General features: G+C 44.4%; 1 protein-coding gene and 1 long non-coding RNA gene across 3 annotated transcripts in view; one reads left to right on the forward strand and one right to left on the reverse strand.

Moving 5' to 3' along the window:
* UBE2K (ubiquitin conjugating enzyme E2 K) overlaps positions 1 to 3,411 on the reverse strand; it is a 69,632-nt gene extending 66,221 nt beyond the window's left edge. Inside the window, exon 1 of one of the 2 annotated variants that reach the window (XM_039539606.1) lies at positions 3,202 to 3,411. In XM_039539606.1, the coding sequence (XP_039395540.1) occupies positions 3,202 to 3,264 (63 nt within the window). In that variant the 5' untranslated portion in view covers positions 3,265 to 3,411. The remainder of the gene's footprint in view (positions 1 to 3,201) is intronic. The other variant, XM_039539607.1, reaches the window with a different exon arrangement.
* A 149-nt stretch (positions 3,412 to 3,560) lies between these two features.
* On the forward strand, positions 3,561 to 10,779 carry LOC120405822. The gene is made up of 3 exons (XR_005598907.1): positions 3,561 to 4,055; positions 4,259 to 4,419; positions 7,604 to 10,779. It is a non-coding gene; the product is annotated as an uncharacterized LOC120405822 (long non-coding RNA).
* The last annotated feature ends 5,129 nt before the right edge of the window (positions 10,780 to 15,908 follow it).

Here is a 15,908-nt window from a genome sequence, read left to right on the forward strand (position 1 = left end):
TATTAGATCAGTGGTGGGCAATCTGCGGCCCAACCGGGTAATCTGCTGGCGGGCCGTGAGACAATTTGTTTACATTTACCGTCCATAGGCACAGCAGTCCGCAGCTTCCAGTGGCTGCGGTTCGCTGTTCCCTGAAAATTGGACCAGCGGGAAGCAGCGGCCAGTCCGTGCCACTTCTCGCAATTCCCATTGTCTTTGCTGCTTATATTGCCTTTAACAACTATTAAACTGTTCAAGTTAAAAGCTGTGAAAGCAGGCGCAATGAGGTTTTAACTTGACCAGTTTAATACACGTTAAATACAGCTTGTGCCTTGTCTATACTAGAATTTTTAATCACATTTGTTAGCACATAAGCCAACGTGCTAACATAATACTCTAAATCCTAGTCTAAATAAAGGCAATGAGAGGACAAGTCTTCCATTGTTTAAAACTCATTTTTGATCATACCTGTTTAATTCAAATACACTAGGTTAAAAGGATGTCTGCTAAAAATTCAACATCCCACTACTTTAGTTCAGGTGTGAGAACTCAAAATAAACTAATAGGCAAGAACAAAACATTTTTTTAAAAAGCATTTCAGGTCCTCACACAAAATAAGCAAAAGAAAGCACAAAATCAATTAAAAAAAATCGTTGGCTCATCAACTTTAAGCCAGGAAGTGAAAGCAGGTTGGGGGGGCGAGGGGGATTATCTTAAAGATACACCCAAATTAGCATTTCTAGACAAAGAAACAGGGCATTAGATAGGAAAAGTATGGCTAGGAAATATACATTTTATAAATCTTCCATTCACCTAAGATTGAAAATTGGCCTCTATCTTATTGTAAAGATCTCTGAACTGCAGAAGAAATTAAGTATTTGCCCCATCCTCTTCTAAAACTGCCTCTGGCTGGCTCCCACTTAGCTAGGCCCAGAATGCACTCTGGGAAGAACATAAATTGAAAACTCTGTATGTTCTCTCTCCAAAATGCAATATGGGAGCAAATGCCATTTGGTGGCATTTATAGGGAAACAGATTGAGTGTCAGTTTTCATGTTCAGCTAAAGCTCGGCACACCACTCTAAGAATGCTTAAGTGCAGATAAGATTGGCAACTTCTCCTTGATGCAAGACAATTTTATTTTAAAAGTAACACATTTTAGCTATATGATTTGTGACAACCAATTTTTTTTTTGAAGTCTGAGATTCAGATTGTCAATGCACAACTCACTTTAAAAAAAAAAAAAAAAAAGTTACCTAGCCTCAGCAGTTTCCTCCCTGGACCAGTAAAATCTAGTCATCCCTCCATTCTCCTCCTCATATTGAATGTTTTCACACTACAGCTGAAAAAAAAGTTTACTCAGACTTTGAAAAATCAAGCCAAGGTATTCCCAATACAAGTATCCAGAATAAGTTTGCCATTATATTAAACATCCACGATTACATAAATGAACTATGTATTCAGAATACCAGCAGAAAGTGTGTAATGTAAACAGTGATTATATATGTATGGATAGTTTAACTACTAGTAATAGCTGAATACTGGAAAAGAGGTAATGCTCTCTTACATGTTTAATTTAAAAGATGAAGGAATCCTGCAAAAATAATGGTTGTATCAAAATTCAGTCAACTGGGGGAGTATATATTGTAATTTTTTTACTCTTCAATGCACTAAATATCTCCTGCACATATATTAATTAACCAGGAATTGAAAACAAAATTGCTCCATGGTCCCAAGCTTTTTTATAAGAATAGTCAAAGATCTGACTATGTTTATATCACTGTTGCATACATTAAGGTTTCTCTTTTCTAAATAATGCAAGCACAAAATGTGGAGTGTTCAGTAAGTGCTTTCTAATACAAAGGCATATGCAATCAACTTTAAGCTGTATTGATCAGAGAAAGTAAACACTATAGGCTATTCTAATTTCACCATACGAATACACAGCTGACCACTCAGGATAACTTGTAATTTAGTATTTGTGTTCTGTAATCATTGTGCACTAGAACTCACATTGAAATCAATTTGAGTATCACATTGCACAACAGCTCTAGAAATTAGGCTTTAAGATTTTCTGGAGAATAGTTTATTTTGAGCTGTATAACAACAACATTGTTAGCACAGCACATCAACTACAGCAATACTAAACATGTTTTATGTAAGGAACACAAATCCTCAGGAAGTTACTAGCATCTTAGTTTTCCAACTATGAATTATCCTGATCTGTACAGAGTCTAAAACCATCAGTTTTCAGAGTCAAACTGCACATTAATATTTCACAGACATACAACATGCCTCATCATCCTTGTTGAGTATGATAGTGACGACACAGCCATCAAAACCTATCTGGTTGACAGTCACCAATACAGATCTACAGACACAATGAAAACAGCTCTGATACAATCACTATCAATGCTATTACACAGTCCCTGGAAATAAACTGAAAGTTCTTTATCACTTCCCTAAAAAAGTCAGCTTCTTTTCCCAATTACAAGACGTCCCTGTTTCAGGGATGATAAACAGGGCATCAGATAACTGGGATATCAGGGGGTGGAAGGGATAAAGCCCTGCACACCCGGGTGACACAACCTGGTATAAAAGGAAGCCCCTGGATTAAGGAAATCTAACAAAATAGGTTTTTAATTGCATTCGTTTAAAAAAAAGTAGTATTACTCGCTGCAATATCAGTCACACGCCGACCAGGGAGCTGAATGAAATGCACCCGAGTCATTACTCGCCACTCCTGTCTCTGCCCCATCGCCTTTCAGATCCCACGGGAAAGCCTCTCCCCAGTGCCCCTGCCGCGAAATACAAGGATCACCAGCTGTGTCAGTGGGGAGCCGCCGCCCCCCACCCGCGCGCGGCCCGCCCGGGTATTAGGATCCCGAGCCTCCCTTTTGGGCCAGACCAACCTCAGGAGGGTGGGGGAGGGGCGCTTTACCCGGGGGTTTCCCGGCCTTGCCCAGGCAGCTCGCTCGCTGCCCAGCCACACTTCCTACCCCTTCCAGGCCGGGCCTCTGGGTCCTTCTCCCCGGCCCCCGCCCCACCAGACTCCCGCTGCCCGGAGCGGGCGAGGACTCCCGTGTCCCCGCGCTGCTGAGTCCCTCATCCCCGGGAGTCGCCGTTACCCTCCCCCTCTGCCGAGAGGCCGGGACAGACCCTCCCCCAGCCGCGGGAGGAGGACGGGCGGCGGGCACACCGCCGGGACGGGGGGAGCTCTGACCTCCTCGCTCTTCAACACCTCCTTGAACTCCCGCTTGATCCTCTGTACCGCGATGTTGGCCATCTCCGCAGCCGGCACCCGCTCGCCGCTGCCTCCGAGCCGGGCCCAGCGAGCTCCGCCGCTCCCGCTGGATAATTCCCGGCCCCACCAAAATGGCGCCCGCGCCGAGCATGCGCGCTGCGGTCCCCGGCGCCGCCGCTCAGGCGGGGCCACGGCAGCGTGTGCGGCGGAGATGCCGGGAGCAGAGCGGAGCGGCCCCAGAGCGAGCTAGCTGGCGGGGGCGCGCTGGTGGGGGGAAGGGACTTCGAGAGGCTGCCCCCTCCCCCGCCGGTCCTGAGGAGACACCAGTCTCCCCGCTCCCTCTGCTGCCTGATCCCCGCCCTATCACACGAGGAGCCGCTTTCAGTGCAGAGCTCGGGGCTCAGCTAAAGCGCGACGTCCCTGCCGTGACACCCCCTCACAAGCCACGGGTGGATCAGAGCTCGGGTCGCTGTGTTGTGATGAAGCAGCTGTGTCATCCCCACTTAGGTGTTATACACACACCCCTTAGCCGCTTCGGGGCCTTTAGAGCCCGCCTGGGAAAGGGCTGGGCTAACATGCTCCTAGCTTCCCCTCAGCCTGGCGTGGACGGGGCGAGGTAGGCGCGGGGCTGAGCGGGCTCTGAGCTCGCCGCCCCTTGTGGCTGGAGCGCTGCGGAAGGAGTCGGGAGGCGAGGAATGCCGGGGAAGGGCCATTTAGCGCCCTGCCCTCCGAACAGAGATTGTGACCCCCCCCAGGGGCCACCTGTTCCTGGGCGTCTTCTAGTGCGAGCTCAGGGGAGATGCCTGACCTGTGGTGGAGGCTCTCTGGAAGAAGTAGGAATGGTTTATGGTCCTTTCCAGGGAGCGGGAGGCCAGTAGGTCCCTCTACAAAAATAACCATGCCCTGAAAACCTGCCTGGCTTGCCTAAACAACCCTATGAAAGAGGGGCTTTGGGGACTCAGCTCATGATTTTGAGCAGAGCTGGTAACCCCAGAGAAACCTGTATTTTGTTTCCTTCTGTTGGTTTTGCTACAAGACTCCAGGAAGACAGAGTAAGGGATGAACATGCCAGTCCAGTTTGGTGGACATAATACCTCAGAAGGGGTGGACTGTGTTTTTGCCAGAGGACTAAATTAATATGCTGGCAAAGGGGATGGAGCAGGAGCTGACGCAGTGGCTACACCTGATGATAGAAAGGTAGGCCACCATTATAACAACAAAATATGGGTAGGTCTGGAGAACAGCCCACCTAAGATGTGATCTCACTCTTAAGAGTGTTGTTCACATGGGTAATGAAGTCTTCCAAATAAATGAACGAGTTTCACAGAATAAGTTGGACAGCAACTCTTTTAGTAGTATAGGAAGCCAAGGACAGATATGTCACTTCCTGGATGATGCATAATGTGAATGTTGTACCCTGACAATTAGAGAATGATTCTCTAGTCTCAGTGATGCTACAAGGAATGGTTTCTTTAGAACTGACTCCAAACTCACTCATAAAAGCACACACAGATGACGACCATGTTATTTTATTGTTTCCAGCAGCACACACAATGCATTCAGTACTGTACAAAAACTAAAGAAGGCACAGTCCCTGTTGATGAAAGTGTGGGCAGCAAAATACTTGTTAAATATGGTTTCTTTTTGTGTGCCCTCTTCCTCTGTGATGTGCGTGACTGATGCATAGCGTAATGGTCTGTTTTCTTCAAGCCGTATTGCACCAAGTGCATTCTTAGGGTACGTCCATACTACCCGCCCGGGTCGGCGGGTAGCAATCGACTTCTCGGAGTTCGATATATCGCGTCTCATCTTCGATCCCGCGCCGTGAGGATGGGTAAGTACTTCGAACTAAGGTACTTCGAGTTCAGCTACGCTATTTGCGTAGCTGAACTTGCTTACCTTAGTTCGAACCTCCCCCCCCGCCCCAGTGTAGACCAGGCCTAAGATGCATCTGTTTGTAGAGTCAGCTCTTTCTTAACATCAAATACCTTGCTTTTGACACAATAGGTGAATGGTATTTTACAAAACAAGCTTTTAGTTTTTACTTTGCAGGAGGATGATCTTGCAGTTAAGACACTGTCCTGATAGGAAATCTGGCTTGATTCCTTTCTGTCTCTGACTTCTTGTGTGACCTTGGGCAAGTATCTTCATGACTCAGTTCCCCATCTATAAAATGAGGATAATAATGCTTCTCTACCTCACTAGTGTCTTGTGAAGATAAATTAATGAATGTTTTTGAAGTGCTAGGGTACTACCTAGATGAGTGCAATAGAAAAGCCTATAAATAAACTAAATTAGCATCCTGGTTTTAAATGCATCTGCCTTTTCCCACCAATCCACAGTAGTAAGAATCTGCATTTTTAATTTTCAGACTTTGCTCTATAGGGAGTAGAGAAAACATTAACTCCACAAGTTATCTAAAGTCTTTCTGTTTTTCCCATGTGATTGCTAGTACTTTCTGGGCACTGGAAATCCAGTAATATCCATAATAATGTAAATGGCAGTGGATTTTGTCTGTTTTGTGTATGGAATTCTCATTTCCATCTGATCATGTACAATTCCCATAGTGTAAACAAACTGATCAAACTAATTCAGATTACTCTAGCACCTTTTTATAACACCCTCCATTTAATTTGCTGCACTCCTTATCCCTATTGTCCTCATCTTCCCCGCATCCTTTACTCATTCTCCTTCTCATCTCTACTCCAGACTCACCATATGCTTTTCCTGTTCCCTCTCTCAGTTCTCCTAAAAGGGAAATAGGAAAGAATAAAGATGTTGAATTTAGTGGCATTCTGAAGGTTTGGTTGTGCTAAAGGTTATTGCAAGAGGGGAATTTGTAGGATTAAATTATGGCTTTTCTGACTACCTGTTTTTAATGCCTTGTCCCCTCAATTTTCCCATTTTATTCTAGTCAGATTAATGGGAATTTTGCTAACAAGACTTCTTGGGGTTAATTTAGAATTATTCAAATTGTTCCTTGGGTTCAGAACATGAAAAAATGCATTTTTATGACAACTTTCCAGTATGTAACTTTAGGCCCTGATCCTACAAATGCTTGTGCACATGCTTAATTTCAAATACATGAGTAGTCTCATTGGAAATAAAGTTAAACGCATGAATAAATGTTTGCAGAATTGGGTTATTAAGGACGCAGTTTTCCAGTAGAGTCTACATGGATGTCCACTCACAAGTCAGTACGTTTAAGCGCCATCTATGTGTATTCCTTTGCAAGCTTAGCCCTTAAAATGTTATTTCCGCTTTTCTAGTCTCACTAATATAAAGTTGTTGAAAACAACTTAAAATTTCTTCTCTTCCTTCTGACACTTTGGGGATTAAGTGATAAGTAAAGGCGACCTTCAAAGGATTTATTTTAAAAATTCTGTTTGCCCTCTTTTGCTTCTTTATGACATATAATGAGGCCTGACATTCCCCCCCCCCCCTTCTTGCTTTTTAGCTTGTAAATATCAGGAATGTCAAATCCAATCTTCCCTGGTTTTGCTGGCAGACTTCTTGTAAGAGGGAAGGATGCCTCAGGAGATGCATACTGGGACTTCACACACTTTAGTAGAAGGAAGAAGTGTTGACTCTGTAACGAAGACATAGAACTGGTTTAGGCTACAGATTTTTGCCAGCATAGATATGTTGTTCAGGGGTGTAATGAGATGTGACTTGTGACTGACATGGCTATGCTGGCAATGTAAACAGTTATACCTGTAAAACTGTGTTTTTGACAGTATAGCTTATTTCACTTGTTGGGGAAGCTTGAAATAAACTATACTGGCAAAAGCACAGCTTGGCAGTACACTAAGTGCATTGTTGATGTATGTATCAGGCACTCCGAATGCAGACCTAGCCATGGTTTTGATTTTTGAATTGTTAGTCCCTCGTGAACCATCCAGAAATGGAATAGTATTACTGGCCACAGTAGGGCTTTTATACAGCATGGTATATTCATTTTATATAAAAAGTTATTTAAAATCTTTATTAAAAACAAATGATAAAATACAAAATCCAAGATGGGTGCAGAATCCTCAAGCTCTTCTTTATAATCTTTATCCCTCATCTTCTCTTTTTTTATATATATTAAGCTCTTCAGGGCAGAGGCTACCTTCTTATTTGTGTGTAAAACATCTAGCACATTTTTGGGTACCGTAAAAATAGTAATTTACAATAACCATGTAGTCAAGTCTGTCAAATAGATTTCCTCCTATGGCAGCTTCTGTTTCAGATAAATCTTAATCAGGTTGGCAACTTTGTGACTCAAGTGATTCAAAGATCTAGAGTCAATAGAGTATTAGCTTTATCACAGAAATAACTGGTTCTACAAATCTACCTAGTTTAAGCTGTCATCTGAACTTTCCTGTTGTTCCTCCCATAGGTTGCAATGTCCTGGTTTGTGTACAAGTGTAACACTGCCCTCTACTGGATGGAATATGTCAGATGTGCCTGCTTATGTAAAACAGATCCTTCTATTGACTGAGCTAAAGTAGCACTGCTACTACTAAGCCATCCAGTCTGTCTTGTGAGACAATTCAGAGAGAACTACAGGAGTCTTGCAGTCAGAGAAAAATCAAAAGAAAAAGGATTATTTGATTTTCACCATATGGAGGTGTACCATACAGAACTACCAGCTACACTTATTCTAACTAGTATCTATTTCCTGTCCTTACTAGCTTGATTATATATTCATACAAATATTGTTAGTATATAATTGATTTGATGAGCCAAATTCACCTGGTGAACTCAACTGACTGAGTCTAGTTACACAAGAGATTAATTTAGCCACTGAGTTTACACCAAACAACAACCTGCAATTTAAACAGCAAATTATAGTAAAATTCTTTGCATAAGGATTATTTATAACTCATTTACTAGGATGAATAATAGTAGCACACTGCTACTATTTACATGTTGAGCATAACTGCAAGTTTTTATTAGAAAATGCCACTCATCTAGATCTTTCATCATTTGGCTACCTCCCTGACTTTAGCTTCTAAATCGATCTGTCACATATGAAAACCAACAATATCAAGCAGCATTATTGTTTTCTTATAGGTTTATTTTCTTGTCATTCGAAAGTGACTCCTACCATTGTAACAGAAATTACGGATACTGACTTCTTTCTACCAACAATATGACCAAAAAAAGACAGTTGCCTTCTTAGGGATCCTTTAAGAAGTCAAAGCAAACTTAAAATATTAATGATACATTTCAGGACCTGAAAGAACTAAAAGTTGTATAGATACTGAAGTAATGATGGGAGAGAAGTGAGGATTTGGCCATTATCACAAAACATGAATTCACTAGAATCCATTGGTGCTGTGTTACATACCATTTGGAAACATTATTCAACACTGTGGACAAGTATTTGTACTGGTATAAGTATTTTCTGCATTGCTAGTATTACCATCTAATAATTTAAAAAACCTATATAGTGTGTTACATTTTCAACGCCTTGTGATCTTTAATAAGTTAATGTTACAATCTCCATATGAGATACATAGGTGGTTCTCATTTTATCCTCTCCTAGCATCCTTTAGTAGAGTCCAGTAGGATGCACTGGGGGTGTGACTTGAAAGCACTGTACTCTGAGAATCCCTGCTCCTTCTACTAAAGCATGGGAAGTCACAAAATATGTCTCTTGAGACATCTCTTCCTCTCACAATAAGTTCTTAGGGGTGCTCTGTTTTGCCGTCTTGCCCTGTTGTTAATGACGTTGCATATGTCCTCTTCCCCTGCTGTTACTGCTTCTGCACACCAGAAAAGCTAGCTGAGAGAAGTTAAGAGCCTAGTTTTGCAAGGCATGGAATTGAAGATGCTCAATACCTCACATGATTAGGCCTCAAATGATTTGCCAAATGTCACACACTAAAAGTCAGCAGCAGAGCCAGGGTTAGAAATAAGGAATATCTGGCTCTTTGCTTTATGATTGTTCCATTACATCGCCTTACTTCTCTGTTTAAAAATAACTTTTTGTATTTTCCAAGTGCCCTGAAGTGTGCTGTCTGCCTTACAAAGCAAGTAAAGACATGGTCCCTGGTCAACAAGACACAATTAGTTAGGGTAATAAGAGAAGAGGGGAGGGAAGGACAAGGATGAGAATTATAAGATGATATGGCTATTCAGTTAAGCAGAGGGGTCATGGATCAGTGTTCACATTGCACTCCCCATCAGTACCTGGCCCAAGCTGGGGATGCTAATGATCCAAATAGCGGACCAGATTCGGTGATGAATCCTGGTCACATGCCACCTGAGGCATGTTGCACATCCGCTAAAAAGAAGAAATCAGGCAAATACACATCTTAATGGTTCTGTTGTTGGTTTTTGTTTACCTTTCCTGCCCCTCATCCATCATAGGCAAAATGGCAGAAGTGATTTTTTAGGAGGGATTGAAATGAAAAGAGGGAGGTAGGGTGATCAGATGTCCCGATTTTATAGGGACAGTCCTGATATTTGGGGCTTTTTCTTATATAGTCACCAATTGCCCCCTACCCTGATTTTTCACACTTGCTATCTGGTCACCCTAGAGGGAGGTGACTTAACCAACAGGTTTGGAGGGCAGTATTTGGGTATAAGGGACAACCTGAAAGAAGACACAAGGACCTTTGTAAGAAAAATTAGTGTGGGAGTGATGTGCAAAGGACCCACAAATCATAAAGGTAGGTAGAGGTTGTGCCATATCATCCTTGGAAGACTAGAAGTTAGAATTTAATGTGCAGTGTAGTGGGTAGCCCGTGATGTGTCTCACTGAGGAGAGTGACACAGTGGAAAAGACAGATGGTTTGGCAGCAGTATTTTGGATTAACTGGTTGGGGTTGAAGTTAGGGTGCATTACAGAGTGCTGTAGAGTAAGAATGTGGACGTGGGATTGGAATAGCAAATGATGCTATAGTTCAGAATTGAAGAGCATTGGTAGATCTTCCTGGGAATCCAGAGAAAAGAATCTGTTTTCAGACAATAGATGCAATCACAACATAGTCACATTAATACAACACCGGAACTAGATCCCTGGTCCATCAGCAGCTAAAACAGATTTCTATTCCTTAAACTTAAAGGAGAGCCATAGGTATATATTAACAGATGTCAGACACTGCGTATGCAGCAGCAAAGAACTTCCCCTAGCGAAGAGTTTATAATTTAAAGACATAAATAAGTACAATACAAATAGTAATGAACAACATGGTATATGGATGTGATTGTGCAGATAGACTTCACAGAATATGTGGGATTCTCAAGTGAATTGAAAGACAAGCCGGTGTATTACAGGGGATTGAACATCATCTAGTGTTGTGGAACCCTCTATGGGATTCTATATCCTGTAATACACAAAGATCTGAATTAAAGATGTTGCCACAGTCCTAACTTAGAATTTTCCTTAAAAAATACTTTAAAAAATCTAGAAGTGTACTCATTTTGTTCAGTCTCCTAATCTTTTAATCTGTTTTAAATTTCAGAAGCACTTCCCACTCTAATTCAATTTTAAATTACAGCTGGCATTTCTAAGCCTGTTTCTAGTGGCAGCCATTTTGCTAAAAAGGCAATATAATCTGTGATGGTAGGAATCAGTCTTCATCTGGTGTAAATCTTTTGTAAGATCAATGATCAATCTTTTAGGTCTGCAATTTAAATTTACAAAAACATGGAAAATTGTATTTTTTTTTATAAATTAATAAAGTCTTTATTCTGGTTGCTTGTTGGCTCATCCCGAAAGTGACATGGAGGAATCTAAAAAAAGTTGTTGGGAACATTGATTACATTTTTGTATGTTAGTAGCCTAGAACATCTGTATTTTGGAAAATGGGACAGTCCTGTATGAAAACTCTCCATTGATCTTATTGTGTTGGCTAAAACTGAGTAGTAATATAGGGCCAAATCATGAATTCTCTCTCAGGCAAAACTCTTGTTGAAATTAATGGGAGTTTTGTCTCAAAACAAACTAAAAACTGACCCAAGAATTCAGAATTTGACTACAGGGTTATTGTTTTTTGTTCTGGGTTTTGTTCTAACACTATATTAAGAATACATTTAGAACTGTGTGCATATGTCTTTGTCACATACATCTTCTAGTGCAGGGGTGGGCAAACTTTTTGGCCTGTGGGCCACATCTGGGTGGGGAAATTGCAAGCAAAGCCATGAATGCAGGGCTGGGGCAGGCAATTGGGCTGTGAGAGGGAGGGGGTGTGGGAAGGGGTGCGGTGTGCAGGAAGGAGCTCAGGGCAAGGGGTTGGGGTAGAGGAGGGGTGCGGAGTGTACGAGAGGGTTCAGGGAACGGGGTTGGGGTGCAGGAGGGGGTGCACAGTGCGCGACGGGGCTCAGGGCAGTGGTTCAGAGAGGGGTGTGGAGTGCGGGAGGAGGCTCAGGGCTGGGGGTTGGAGTGTAGGAGGGGTGCACAGTGAAGCAGGGGGTTGGGGTGCAGACAGGGAGCTCAGGTCAGGGAGTTGGGGTGCGGAGTGCAGGAGTTTGAGGTGCAGGCTCCAGCCTGGCACTGCTTACCTGGAGCGGCTACAGGGTGGCAGTGGCGTGCATCGGGACCAGGGCAGGCTCCTTGCCTACCTATCTGCCCTGGCCCCAGCCCCAGCCCTGCGCCGCTCCAGGAAGCAAATGGCAAATGAGGATCCTGGGTGAGAGAGGGCAGCGTGCAGCCAATGGGAGCTTTGGGGGAGGTACCCACAGGCAAGGGCAGCGCGTGGAGCCCTCTGCTTCCCCTCCCCCAGGGGCCACACGGATGTGGTGCCAGACGCTTCTGGGAGCAGTGTAGGGCCCGTGGTGGCATGGGGGTGGCAATCCCATGGGACAGATCCAAAGCCCTGAGGAGGTGGATCCAGCCCGCCCATAGTTTGCCCACCCTTGTTCTAGTGGCTGCTACCTGTGGATGCAAACACAGTAAATGGCTTTACAGAAGAAATAGTGATATCTTGCTGTGTATTTTGTTTAAAAATTTTGAATGGTGCTTGGCACTGGGGCAACATAAAACAACTATTATTTTGTATCTGCAGTCAGAATTCACCCTTCAGAGCCTGAATTTTAGTGGAATTGAGTTCTATAGCTAAGAGCCAAAAAACATACAATCCAGAAATCCTTTTGTAAGCTGAAAAACAGGGACTGTCCTGGTGAGTAAGAAAGCAGAACATCTTATACAAAGTGGGACTTATGCCAAATAAGCCTTACACAGCAAGTACAAAAATGTTAAAATGAACCCATTACTAGATACAGAAGAAACTCTTTCAGCATAAAGATAGTGTGACAGGGTCAGGCCAGATAACTACAAGAGAGCAGTTGAAGGTAGATACATTAGTTCCAGGTTAAGCAGGTCCCTTTTCCCTGGGTAAGATAACAGGGACTATTCCAGAACACTCAGGAACTTTCTAGAACTAATTAAGGCAGGCAGGCTAATTAGGACACATGTAGCCAATTGGGAAGTTACTAGAATTAATTAAGGCTAATCAGGACACCTGGTATAAAAAGGCTTTCACTCCAGTTAGTGGTGTGTGTGAGGAGCCGGGAGTGAGAGGATGTGCTGCTAGAGGACTGAGGAGTACAAGCATTAACAGACATCAGGAGGAAGGTCCTGTGATGAGAACAAAGAAGGTGTTGGGAGGAGGCCATGGTGAAGTAGCCCAAGGAATTGTAGCTGTTGTGTAACTGTTCCAGAAGGCACTCTAGACAGCTGCAGTCCACAGGGCCCTGGGCTGGAACCCAGGGTAGAGGACGCCCCGGTTCCCCTCAAAACCTCACAACAACTGATCCAACACAGGAAGATCTCTGAGGCTAGCAAAATCTGCCAATAAGCACAGGACCCACCAAGGTAGAGGAAGAACTTTATCACAATAGGATAGGCAGACTTAGTCCATATAGGCAATATGACTTTTTAACCTTGTACAAATAGAAGAGAATTAACTGGAAAACCTACAGACAAAAATTAGAATGTTAGTTCTTGATGTGACAAAAGCATTGATTAAAATGTCAACCACCTTGTGGCCAGATATTTTCTTTCAAGTATTAGTGTTGAAAGAGGAACTAGACTATGAGTTGTTTCAACTTCTCTGACCTTTTGAAGGTAAAATTTACAATCCCTCTGCATTAAAACTGTCTATTTCAAACAAAACAAAGCTCTTTTCAAATATAGTTTACTTATTTTTAGCCCATGTCTCTGACTGCTTTCTTCCTGAGTCCTTTGGTTTATCTCCTTTGGTTTATCACTGATTCAGTTCAAATATCTTCTCCACATGTTCTCATGGTATCCCTTGTACATCCTGAAGACTTCTAATATATCCCCTCTTAAACATCTTTTCTCCAGTTAGAACAATCCTTGTTCTTATAACATTGTTGCATAGGTTATCATCCTAATCTCAGGATCCTAAAAGAGGCATCAGAGGAGATTACTAATCCAATAACAAGTTTTTAACAGTTACTTGAAGAGAGGGGAGGTACCAAGAAAGAATTGGAGATAAGCAAAAGAAAACATAATCCTAATCTTTGAGGAGAGAGAATAGGGAGGAACAACTAACTGTCTCATCAGTGGCAGGCCAAATTGTAGGCATTATTAGGGATGAGATCGCAAATAGGATTTATACATTTCTGTTTAAAACAATATTACAAGTCTGGTGTTAAGATCAAGTCCTATCATTATTACTCCTGGGGGAATTCTGTGCCAAAAAAAATTAAATTCTGCACACATTTTAAAATTTTGCATTTTTTTGGTCAATAATGCAATATAATCCAGCTAGTTTCAATTATTTTGGTAATTTACTTAAACTAGAGTACAATGGATGGAGAATGGGAGTGGGGAGCATTGGAGGAAATCCACCCCCCCCCCCCGTCTAATAGTAATGTTGCTAGTATTGACCCTTTACTTCTAATTATTAGTCAACAAATAATATGCAGCTGTATGCTCAGTGTTATATCATAGGAAACTGAAAAACAAGTGATGGCTGGGGACTCAAACTCACAATTTATATTGGCTACTGACCATCTCCCAAAAGGTCAGTAGTAAACAGTTCATGGAGCACATTATGTTAGGAAATTTTTTCAGTACAAAAATTTAGACCAGTTCTAATCATTAAAGCACCATAAGCATTTATAAAGCCTTATTGTACAGGACAGTAAGGCCCCTTTCCACTACTCTGGCAATGTAAAGGAGCCTTAAAATGTTTATACCTTTTTTATACTCCTGGGGAAATTCACAAAGAACAATGGGAACAATTCACTAAGCAGGCAAGCTGCTATATTCTCCTCTGTCAGAGGGAACAGAGCCTGCCCTACACCTACATCTTCAGAAATACCCCAAAGCCCTGTCCTTCCACGCTAAGCGTGTTGCAATAGTGAGCAAGAGGGACAGTGTCTCTCTCACACACACGACTACCCAACCCCTACTTCCAGGCAGTGATTTACATCTCTGCTGGTTTCTCTGGGTGCCCAAACCGACCTGTCTGCCTGCTGCTGTCATTTTTCTGCGGGCAAGCAAAGAAATTTGTGGCCACCATGAATTCTGCACACGAACAGTGATGCAAAATTCCCCTAGGAGTACATTATGTAAGCGGGGGAATGGTCCCACTATTCAGGGGAACTTTCCTGGCTTATACATTACCCTGGTGAAACTGGCTCATGAAAGGATCTGAGTCCTTGCTCCCACTCCCTTTACCCAGATGCCTGCCTGACCTCGAGGAGTTACCTTCCACTCTCACTTACAGGACAGGGGGGGGGGGGTGGCAAAAACCGGCCCGGGGGCCACATCCGGCCCGCAGGACTGTCCTGCCCAGCCCCCGAGCTCCTGACCCAGGAGGCTCACCCTTGGCCCCTCCCTTGCTATCCCCCATCTCCCGCAGCCTCAGCTCGCTCGCTCCGCCGCTGGCGCAATGCTCTGGGCGGCGGGGCTGCGAGTTCCTGGGGCAGCGAGCTGCGGAGCCCGGCCTGACCCAGTCTCTGTGCTGCACGGTGGCGGTGGCTGCGTGGCTGTAGCGCCGCCAGCCAGCGGTGCTCCAGGCAGTGTGGTAAGGGGGCAGGGGGGGTTGGATAGAGGGCAGAGGAGTTCGGGGTGGTGGTCAGAGGGCGGGGGTGTGGATAGGGCAGAGGTGGGCAAATTACGGACCGCGAGCCACATCTGGCCTGCGGGGCCATCCTGCCCAGCCCCTGAGCTCCCAGCTGTCCTCGGCCCCTCCCCGGCTGTCCTTCCTCCCCGCAGCCTCAGCTTGCTGTGCTGGCAGCGCGCATCCTGGCTGGCTCCGGGGCTGGGCGGCGCGGTGCAGGGGCAGATTTACAAGTGAACACAGGGTGCCCTGGCAAAGGCCCCCCAACAACAGGGGGACCCAGGGCCAGGCACTCGGGCAACTCAACACTGGCTGCACTGAAATCATATGCAGGCGGGCTGTGCAGATGGCGGGAGCGCAGGGAACGCAGGCGGAGGACTCAGGGGGAGCACTGGGAGGCCACGCAGCCGGCCAGAGAAGCGGCCCTTTTACGGGGAACCCGCCGCTTCTCTCGGGCGGTGGGGCTGCCCCTGCTCCTTTTGCGTCCCCCTCCACCCTTTTTTGGGGGGCCACTTTCCTAACGGGGCTGGGGGGGGTAAGATGGATACGGGGTAGGGTCCTGGAAGGGGGCGGTCAGGGGCAGGGGTCCTGGAAGGGGGTGGTCAGGGGGTGGGGGGGTGGATGGAGGGGGGTCGGTTGGGGACAAGGAGCAGAGGG

This window comes from Mauremys reevesii, linkage group 5 (genome assembly GCF_016161935.1).
Source record: "Mauremys reevesii isolate NIE-2019 linkage group 5, ASM1616193v1, whole genome shotgun sequence".
Lineage (NCBI taxonomy): Eukaryota > Metazoa > Chordata > Testudines > Geoemydidae > Mauremys > Mauremys reevesii.